At 39.0% G+C, this 11,127-nt stretch overlaps 1 protein-coding gene across 1 annotated transcript; it reads right to left on the reverse strand.

Moving 5' to 3' along the window:
* Nucleotides 9,423-10,902, reverse strand: LOC107604642. Its single transcript, XM_016306273.2, has one exon. The coding sequence runs from the start codon at nucleotides 10,708-10,710 to the stop codon at nucleotides 9,799-9,801; it is 912 nt and encodes a 303-aa protein (XP_016161759.1). The 5' UTR covers nucleotides 10,711-10,902; the 3' UTR covers nucleotides 9,423-9,798.

Consider the following 11,127-nt stretch of genomic DNA (forward strand, 5'->3'; position numbering starts at 1 on the left):
CTAAAAAATTACTAAAAGTACTAAAAAAATATTATATAAAAACATACTAGAAAAAAACGTGTAAAAAAATAAATATGCTTAAAAAATAATAGTATAATTTAATGGCATGTCCTTTTTAGTAATTATTTATCTAAAAGTTATTTTAACTAATATTATCCAGATAATATTCATTTTATCAAAATGTTACTAAACATAAATCATGATGACACAGACTTACCTCTACCCAAAATTAATTTTATAAAATTACTTTTATTCAAATTCTAGTTTGACGGATTTTTTTAAATAAATAAAATAAATATTTTATTTACCAAAATAAATCATTTGTAACATTTTTACCAAAACGCATTGTACAAAATACGTGGAGTGTTATTTCGTTTACATTGTAAACGAGATAAGACTGGAGGAGGCCTATATATATATGCATTTCGTCCACAGCGGCTGTTTATAGCTCGTTACATCTATTTCTTCAATTTTTCTCCCACTTTTACCCTTTTCTAATCAAATTTTTGAATTACTTCAAGATTATGGCGCGCGCCGATAATCACGATGCAGACATCAATCAACTGAACGCGACGTGGTATATTACTGGGGTAGTTGACTTTGAGGTTGGTGTTGTTTTTTGTTTTATGTTTATGTTAAAGTATAGATGTGTTGCCATACTTAGTGTACTTTTATAAAAGTATTATGCAGTATATGTTAGGCAAATGAATATATTGTTAGGAATGATTTAAATGATAGGATATAATGTTCATCATACTTTGAAATAGATTTGTTAGTTAAATATTTATTTAGATTTGTCTTTCTTTAATCTAAGTTATTAAGCATATGGTTTTTACTTTAGTTATTAATTAGGGTTATTAAAAATTTTTAGTAAACTTAATTAAGTAACAAGATGTTTATATACTAATTTACTAAATATTTAAGTAAATAATTTTTTTAATTTGTTATTACTTAAATTAAGTTATTAAGTTGATGGTGTACTTGTTGTTAGTTATTTAAGTAAATATTTTTATTTAATCTAATTCATGAAGGAGATGGAAAATGAATGTTGTTATTAATTATTTAACTAAATAATTTTATTTAAATTAAATTATATAGACATTTATTAATTTAGTTATTAATTATTTAAGTAAATATTTTTATTTAAATGAATTTATAATGTAAATGTCTATAGTTATTTGTTAAAATAGTTTACTTATAATTCAAATTAATTTGTTATGTAAATGTTTGTTGGTAGAATAATTTATTTTGAAATTTTTATAGCTTTATAGGTTTACACATTCCTGATTCAGGTTTTTTATTTTTACCAGAGGCCTCGTTTACTTCTTCCTAGGAGAGTGAATCACACACTCCCACCACCGGACGCCATTGTCTCCTACCTGAAGGAGGCTGGCTTCGGCAACTTGGTGCCACCCAGAAATTTTGTGTTTGACAACTCGTTGATCACTGCATTTGTGGAGCGTTGGTGTCTAGAGACCCACAACTTCTACCTGTCGTGGGGTGAGTGCACCATCTCTCTGCAGGACATTACATACCACCTCGAGCTACACGCTAATGGAGAGCCAGTGGATGGGTGCTTTTGTGACTTCTATACATGGTACGGGACCAAGGCTTGGGAGATAGTTGAGCAGCTACTCAGTGTTAAGCCTCTTGAAATCCAACAGCAGAAAGCATAGAGGAAGGAGTCCTTCTCCTTGAAGCTGATATGACTTCGGGAGCGTGTCCGACAGATGCCTGATACTAATGATCCAGCCACCCTTCGACAGTACGCAAGGTGTTACATACTATTGATGATCGGGGGTTACATGATGATTGATAAGCCCAATAATCAGGTCCATCTCTGATGACTTCCACTAATAGATGACTTTCAGAGGTGTTGTTCTCAGTCTTGGAGATCTGCGGTGCTAGCATAGACGTACCATTTCCTATGCTCTGCAGCATGCCACTCTACCACAGACATCGCAGGATGCACTCATCTGCTTGTATCTTGGATATATCAGAAATTCCTTAAGTGGTGTCCACCTGAGCGATAAGTTTACATATACCCTATGACTGCGAGGTAATTGTTTAGTTTGGTTTTACTATTCTTCGTTTTCACAATTCAATATGATGTGCAATTAACTGAATTGTGGTTATTCTTGCAAATGTCCACAGGTTGATTGGCATGACACAGCAGCGTAGGGACCAGCACAAGCTGAGAGTACTGTGATAGCGTCGAGAGTTGGATTAGTTACCCTGGGATGAGGTAAGCGAGTTACCCTTTTTTTTGTTTAACTTGCATAGATTGCTCAAACTTTTTTAGCACCCATTATTGATCATTATTTCACTACGTCCATTGTAGTTCTTGTGGACGCTGTACAATGACCCTACACTGAAGGAAGAGGTGGAGTGGGGGACATGAATGTCTGTTGTTTTCCTCGTCTGCTTCAACATAGTTGAGTTCTACCATGCCGACCTAGAGCACCGGTTCAATGGCGAGCAGCCAGTGCCAGAAGACCCAGTTAACGTTGACAAGTTTTTTACTACTACAGGATGGGGGCAAAGACGTCTGATGGCCTACCAAGCTTCGTGAGTGGTACGATCGGTAGAGGGCTTAGTTTCAGGAGGGATACCAGATATCCATTCATCCGTGCTTAAACTATCGGCCGACGCGGGAGTATTAGAATTGGTATCGGCTGGCTTGCTGTGTTAGACACTTGTCGGGACAGGATGTGCTAGATGATCCCAGGCTGCTGGACTTATTGGGAGACTTGCAGCCTTATACCAGCCAGTCGAGGGATGCTCTAGACCTTCCCTAGGACGTCTCTAACCATCGTTGGCGGGCTAGGAAGGTTCGGCCGGACACCCGGAGGCCTACCAGGAGAGAGAGGGGTGTTAGAGAGCACGGAGGAGCTGCAGGACGCCAGAGGGATAAGGCTAGGCCTCACAGGGAGTGCTTGGACATGGAGTCCAAGAACAAGGCAGAGTATCACCGATAGGAGGAGCACAATGATATTTCAGATGACCAGGGTACTCACCGCCTCCTCCATCACTACCACCACCCCGTCCTCCACCTCCACCCCCACATCCGCCTTCAGGGTCAAGTTCACAAGCATTTCGGGATGATTGGTGTACCAACCCGAGATTTTGGAAAATTAAATTTATTATATTGTTGAGGATTTTATTCTAAGAAAACTATTTTACTAAAAGTAATTAAATAAAACTCTATGATACTTTGAATTTAAAAATAATTAGGAGTCATATGCTTAAATAACGCCAACGATCATTGAAGGTGCACAATTCATGATTAAGTTGCCAAACAAGGATATAGTCTAACGCATATGGTAGCTACAACATATAAATCAAACTCAAAATTCATTTAGGCAATCGAACAAAGACTTAATACTTAGTGCACATATTCATAAAAAATTATGCCAAATTCCAAGCAAGATGCAACCCAGTAAACATCAAGCAAACACATGCAATTTATTTAATTAACAAATAACCACCAAAACTAAAATGAAAATGAAATGCAATTAAAACTAACTAGGAGAAGTAGAAAATAGGGCAAAAACAAGAGAAGAGAGGGATGAAGGGGGTGGAAGTGACTCAGGGATTAATTCAAAGTCCAATCAAAATTTTGCCCAAAACAGCACTTGTGCGTACGCACATACATGTGTGCATACGCACACTGGGTGAAAAACGGAAGGTGTGTGCTCGCACAAACATGTGCGAACGCTTTCAACAGAGAGCGAATTGAGAAGTACGTGTACGCACAAAGGGGTGCTTTCGCATAGAGGACTGTTTTTTTTTTCTTTTTTTTGCAAAAAGGATCATGTGTGTGTATGTACACATGGGTGCGTACGCAGAAAATGCACAAATAGGGGTTGGTGTGCGTAGGCACAAGCTTGTGCGTATGCACAGAGGGGTGCGAGCGCTCCGAACAGACGGTGCGCAAAAGTGTTGGCATACGCACATATGAGTGCGTACGCACAAGACGCGAAATTCACTGATTGTGTGCGCACGCACAAGGGTGTGCGTACGCACACTGCCCTATTTCTTCAAAAATTTTTCCTCAAATTCTAAGGCACTCAACTTGAGCTCAACAAAATTTCAAACCAAAAACATCTATAAATTCATCAACTCATGATCCAAATGAAAATCAAGCTAGCTAAGCTCAAAAATAAACTAATTCTAAGCTAACTAAGACAAGTAAAAATTGCAATGAAATCAAACTATAAACAAAGAGAAGGGTTAGAAAGATGTTACCATGGTGGTGTGTCTCCCACCTAGCAGTTTGGTTTATTTTCCTTAAGTTGGATGTAACAACCCTAGTTTTTGAAAATTAAATAATTAGTTATTTGTGATTTATTTTATTTGATGATAATCTTATTTTAAGAAAATTATTTTACTAAAGGTAATTCAATGGAATTTCATGATAATTGGAGTTTAAATTAATTAGAATTTTTATATAACCTTTATTGCATATTTGGTATAATTGAAATTATATTATTATAATTTCGGTAATTGAAAAACAAGAAATAATTGTATAATTTAATTTAAGTAACTTCTATTATGAATAAATTATGATTTAATTCAAATTTTTTATTTTTTAAAAATAATCTATTAAAAATGATTAAATTAATTTTATAAATACTTTGAGTTTAAGTTAATTAATATTTTAGTGTAATTTTATTATAATTGATTATTTTATATAATTGAAAATTAAGATTCTGGTGATGAAAAAATGATAAAAATGTATATGATTTAATTTAGATAATTGATATTTGAATTTAAACTATACTTTATAGAATGTGATTAATATGTTTATTTTATAAAGTAAATTAGATTTGAACTTAACGATATATTAATAAGTAGTATTTTTAAATATTTTTAATGGAGTATATTTGGTTTTAAAATTATTATTCTACCCTTCAATTTTATCAAAATATCTATTCTATCCTTATTCTTTTATAAAATATGTAAGGTCCCACATCGGTTGGGGAGGAGAACGAAGCATGCCTTATAAGGGTGTGGATATCTCTCCCTAGCATGACACGTTTTGACGAGTGAGTGTGGAGGGTTTCGGCTATCATCCCTATCATCAAAGGCAAAATCGTGAGGTCTTGTGTGCCAAAGCAAACAATATCGTGCTAGCGGATGGTCTGGCCTATTACAGATGGTATCAGAGCCGGAGCCCGAATCGATGTGCCAGCGAGGGCATTGGGCTCCCTTAGCGAGGTGGATTGTAAGGTCCCACATCGGTTAGGGAGGGAAACGAAGCATGCCTTATAAAGGTGTGGACACCAATCCCCTGCATGACGCATTTTGACGAGTGAGTGTGGGGGACTTCGGCTATCATCTCTATCGTCAAAGGCAAAACTGTGAGGTCTTGTGTGCCAAAGCGAACAATATCGTGATAGCGAGTGGTCTGGGCTGCTACAAAATCCCTCATTTCTAACCTAAATTTTCAAATAAAAAATCCTAATTCCCAAATTCAAACCCTAACCCTAATCCCTTTCACCCAACACACACACATGGACACACTTACTCTCACAACTCACTCCCAACCGCCACCCTCCAAACCCTAGCATACCCCCCAACGATACATAGAAGAAAGAAAGAAAAAAGAGATTNNNCATCGCCGATGCCGACGCCGACACCGTCACTGAAGCTTCCCGTGACGCCGTTAGCCTACTATTGAGTCCTCGCCGTCAAGCACAAGGACGAGGGGGAGAAAGAGTCTGAAGCTGTTGCACACGAAACAGAACGAAGACGCGATGCAATGGAGTAAGGAGGAGTTCTCGTCACCGCTAGAGCTGGCTGGAGTCCCAATCGCTGTCGCATCTTGTCGCTACGGAGCTGTCGTCACCATTGCTTTGAAGGAAGCCGCCATCGTCAATGCTATGAAGAGAAGGGGAATGTGAATGCAAAGAGGGAAGAGAAACTCAAGAGGAGAGGGAGGTCTTGCCGCCGCACCGCTGGTCATCAGGGAACACCGCCATTGACGCCGAAAAATGCCACTGTTCCCTGCTCAGCTCCGCCCTTATTTTTGGTTAGTCTTTCTCCGCCAAAGTCACTATTGCTGTCCAACTGTCGGTGGTCCTGAGACATGGTGGGTGCTAAATATGTGTGTGCTCCTCCCACCCTACGCACCTCCTTAACGAAATAGAACAACCGTGGTTGACATGTACAGCAAGCATAACAATGATAATTGAGAATATAGAATACAATTAAACTTGAACTTACCAATATACGAGATTATGTCGGAGAGCAACATAGAGACTCCAAGGGTAGCCTGCTTCATATTGTCGGCAATGCACATGGTACTTTAATCGATCTGACTCCACAATTTAGTACGCAACACTTCTACAAATGCTGTAATTCTTCACACCATGCATTACTGCATCTCTACTTTTGAATTTGTGGCCAACCCAAAACTCCACACCATCTAAGTTGTAATCGTTTTCACCCGTGTTGAAAAATAGTTTTTTCTCTTGCATCGTGTCTAGATCCAATGTATGATAGTGACGAAGTACAGATGAAAAGGCCGGAATTAGGTGCAGGGCAGGCAGACAGAAGATACCGAAGTGATGGCTCGACTGGGGTCTCTGGTACAAACTCCTCCTCGTCATCATCTTCAGAAGAACCGCTCCCGTTGCTATCGACAACATACTCCTCGTCTAAGTCCTCACCGTCAACATCCATGTCTTCCACTAGACTAGTAATGTGTAGCGGTGGTGGTGCGAGTGGTGGGTCATCCTGCACAAAGTCCAATTGCCCAGATCCACCGCCACCGACATTATCAACTTCCGCAAAAAGTTCCATCACTTGTTCCGCCATGATTTTCCTATGGATGTCAAATATTAGGCGCACATGCTCGTCGCCATGGAGGCAAAATAGACAAAACTGAAAATCTCTATTTTTCATTGGTGCTAGCAACCTATACCCCACCTTTCTAATCTTTTTTCTCTCGCTACCACCGATGCTACTCAATATTAGACTTTTTAGCTTGGATAAAGAATGTACTCGTCGGGTACGCAACAGAATGGGATTCTCACACTCAAATATCATCACATTATCACTTTCTCATATGGCAATTGAGATACACATTTACAACCAAATATCCACTACTAACAGATATTTTGGTTTATTTTCGAAAAAAAAAATAGAGAAGTAGTGAAATATTTGTGAAGAATACAAAGAATTGTACATCTTTTTATAGCTGCTGAAAATTTGTCGTTACGTATCTTATTGGCATTATAAACGTCATAATTATTCATATATCTCATTTATCGTATAAATAAAATAATGCTACACATATATCGCTTACACTGTAAATAAAATTTACACGTCTCTCATTTTGTACTTTATCTTGTTTACCGTGCAAACAAAATACATATAGTATTATTTTATTAGAAGAGTTTCAAGTGTACCGGAAACACCAGTGTTCCAGTTATTTTAATCGTTGATCTGAATTATAAAAAATATATATAATATATATTAATTGAAATCAACGGTTAAAACAACTGGATATATTTTAATAAAAATACAACAAATTATTTATTTTATTTATTTCAAAAAATTTCAATTTAACAAAAGCCCATCCAACCATACACTAATAATCTAGTATTAGACATTTTCCATAAGAAAAGTTACGCCATAGTTTTGAAAATCGAACCGGACCGGCCAGTTTAACCGGATTAACTGGGAACCGGTCACTTAGCCGGTTCGGATAAGGTCAGAAACTGCTTGGCAAAAAATCAGTGAAAAAATCGGTCGAATCGGCGGTTAACCAGTGAATTGGTAGAACCGTCTGATTTTTTAGTGGGTTTTTGGTTTGAAAGTAACACCCCTAAACGGTGCCGTTTTGTCTCTAGAGAAAAAAAAGAAAGGCTAAACGTAAACGAAGCTAACCCTAATCACCCAGAAGAGGAATCAGCAGTTCAGCACCCACAGGCCACAGCAACTCATCTCTCCTCTCTTCGCAGTTGCATAGCCACCACCACCAATCGAGCAGCCCACCGCCATCGCCACCACATCCCGCAGCCACAGCAGCGACGGGTTTGACCACCGCAACCACCACCGCGTCCTCTTTCGTCACTGAGCTCGCCTCCTCTTTCGTCGCCGTTACTCGCCGCCGGTAAGTAATACTCTTTATTCACTTATTCCTCCTCGCTGCCTTCTGATTTTCTGTACATGATTTTCTGATTTATTTGTTTGCTGGATTCAAGATTTTGATTTATTTGTTATCTGTTTATGATTTATTTGTTTGCTGGATTCATGATTTTGATTTTTGATTTTCTGAGGTTATTTGTTCATGATTTATTTGTTTGGTGCTTCATGATTTTGGTTGCTGAATTCATAGTTTTTTGAGATTATTTTGGATTCATGATTTTTTATTTTCTGAGGTTATTTATTTTGTTTTTTATTTTCATGATTTTTTATTTTCTGATTATTTGTTATCTGTTCATGATTTATTTGTTTGCTACTTTGCTGGATTCATGATTTTGTTAGTCGGGTTCCGTTCATGTGCGTCGTCCGTTAGTCGTCAGCGCTCCTCCTTCTCCTTCGTCGCAGGTATCCCTCTGCTCTGCCGTGCTCGCCGCAATTTCTCCAGCCCCCTCTGCTCTGTCGTGGTCGCCTCTCTCTGCTCTTCCATGCTCGCTGAAGATTCTTGTAGGTGAGTCCTCTCCTCTTTGCTGTGTTCTTGCTGTGTTGTGTATTGAAAAGTCGTTCTTACTGTGTTATGGTATGGAATGGTGTGCTGTTGCAATTCTTGCAATTCTCTTTGCTGTGTTTTTGGCTGTTGCTGTGTTTTTGTTATGGTGTTAATAATTATTCTTTTTGCTGTGTAATTGATTAAAGATTAATTGTTAATAATTTATATTACACAATAATCTGTATTTTTTTGTTAATAATCTTGCTGTGTTGTTCTTGGTGTTGTATTTAAACTGCTGCTGGTGTTGTGGTTATTAACAATTTAGACATAAGTGTCATGTTATTTACATGGTTTTGATTTTTATGCTTGTGCTTGTGCATTTTTAGTCTTATTTCAAAGACGTATGTATGGAAGAATACTATTTGTATATGCTAGAGTACCTCAGTCGAACCAATAAATTATTAAACCAGTAACCTCACTAATTTATTGACCAGTCCGGTTCTCACAACCTTGGTTACGCCTTTTTCATTTATTTCTGCGATAATCTTTCCGGGTTTCTGGACGAGTAAAAGTTACATTACTGTATTATGATTTTAAAGGATGGCTTAAAACACTCGAGCATAATATTGAATCTTCCGAATGTCTGTTATGTGTAATCCATTGATTCATGGCAATTCTCTATCTGCATAGCTTCAGTTCAAGTTATTACTAACACTATCATGACTGATGATGATTTCCTTTAATTGAAAGCACGGGAAATCAGGCATAAATAAACATGCACTTAAAGTAACAGTGAGATCATTATTGAAATAGAAAATTTACACAGCTCCTCACTTCAGATAAGAAAGGCACAACACACCCATGACTCGTATATTTAATTATTTACATAGCTCAGTTGCTAATATACAGTGATGAAGACACCAACAAAACCAAAATCAATCACATCAATAAAAAAAGACTCGCCTTGCCTCAACCCTCCATACACGTTCTGTTCATTATTCAACGTGTCACATCACCCATCCAAACGGACTATTCAAATTGCGGTCCCCACAAACACTGACTCGCGAGATTTTTTTATCGATTGCTTGCAGCCAGGGGCGAGAGGTGGGGCCCACTTTGTCGTAGCCATCGTGGAAGCAGTTTTACCTTGACCAATATTACTGCGCCACGTGGATCTCGGGCTCACCGGCTACCCACGACTTGGACCTCCTTCCTGACGCGAACCGCATCATTCCTCCCAAACCAGGCGGTTCACCCTCCGACACGCTATTTCGCGTGACTGACTCCGCAAACGACGCGTCAGTCATCCTATCCGTGCTACGCCGTGGCCGCGCCTTCGACGACGCCTCAATAACCGTGCTATTCTCCGCGGATGAATCCGCACCCGGAAAAGAAACGGGTTTTCTGTCTGGTTTATCTCTTCGACCCGTGCGGAAAATTGCGCGGAAACTCTCGAAGAAACCGAGTTTTTTGCGTGTTCTGGCCGGTTTCTCGTTTTCGGCGACGGAGGAGGATCTCCGGGAGTTTCTCAACCTTCGATTACGATCGCGCTTGGATCTAACCCTTCCCATGCAAGACACCTTGGGCGACGATGGTTCGTTGAGCGATGACTCCGATTTAGCGACGGAGGAGCTCCGCTTTGGAAACAGCCCGGAGTTTCCTAACTTGTGGTTGCGACGGTGCTTGGAGTCGACGAAGCTAGGTTTCTGAGGCTTCGGAAGGCCAATGATTGCTGCCTTGGATTTGATGTTAAGAGAGAATCTCTGCGAGTTGGAGTTGGTGTTGTTGGCGTTGACGTTAGGATTCAGGTTGGTGGAATTGGAATTGGAGTTTGAGTTTCCTTTTGTGGAATCCTTGCGCTCATAGACGGCGTTGCGGTCCCACCAGTCGTATTCTTCGTCTCTGGAGAGCCAAAATGACTCCGGCGGCGAATCAGGGTGAGGCTCCGGAGGATAAATATGGGCGTCGGCGTCTTCGTCGGCGGTGGCTAGGGACTCGCAGGTGATTTTGCGGTCGGTGGACCCGCCGGCGCAGGCTGAAACGAGTGTTTCCAAATCAACCTGTGGCATGGTAGTTAGTGAATGTAGAAAGTGAAGAGAAGGAGTTGGAAATTAGAGAGATATTTGGACGCAAGTGGTAGGAAAGAAAAAGAGATTTGGTTTGAGAAATTGTGGGTGGCGTTGGATGAGAATAGAGGCACTGTGACAGAATGAATAAATATTATTTGTGTTTGGACAATGTAGGGAGGCTTTTTCAACTTGCCTATTCCCTGCTATACCCGAGCTTTTGTTCTTATTTCATTATTTTAGTTTTTAATCATTTAATGTCCAAACATTATAGTCTAGCTATTTATTTTGATAATTTATTTTTGTATCAATGAAAATAATAATTTTTATCTATAGTCAACTAGCTATAGTTCAAATGGTATAGTCTCTCCATACTTATCTAGAAGTTGCGAGTTTAAATCTTTCTATCTTTGATAAAAA

This window comes from Arachis ipaensis, chromosome B06 (genome assembly GCF_000816755.2).
Source record: "Arachis ipaensis cultivar K30076 chromosome B06, Araip1.1, whole genome shotgun sequence".
Taxonomy (NCBI): Eukaryota; Viridiplantae; Streptophyta; class Magnoliopsida; order Fabales; family Fabaceae; genus Arachis; species Arachis ipaensis.

Coding starts and splice junctions, on each gene's coding strand:
- LOC107604642 (XM_016306273.2), bottom strand. CDS start 10,710: ATGCCACAGGTTGATTTGGAAACACTCGTTTCAGCCTGCGCCGGCGGG.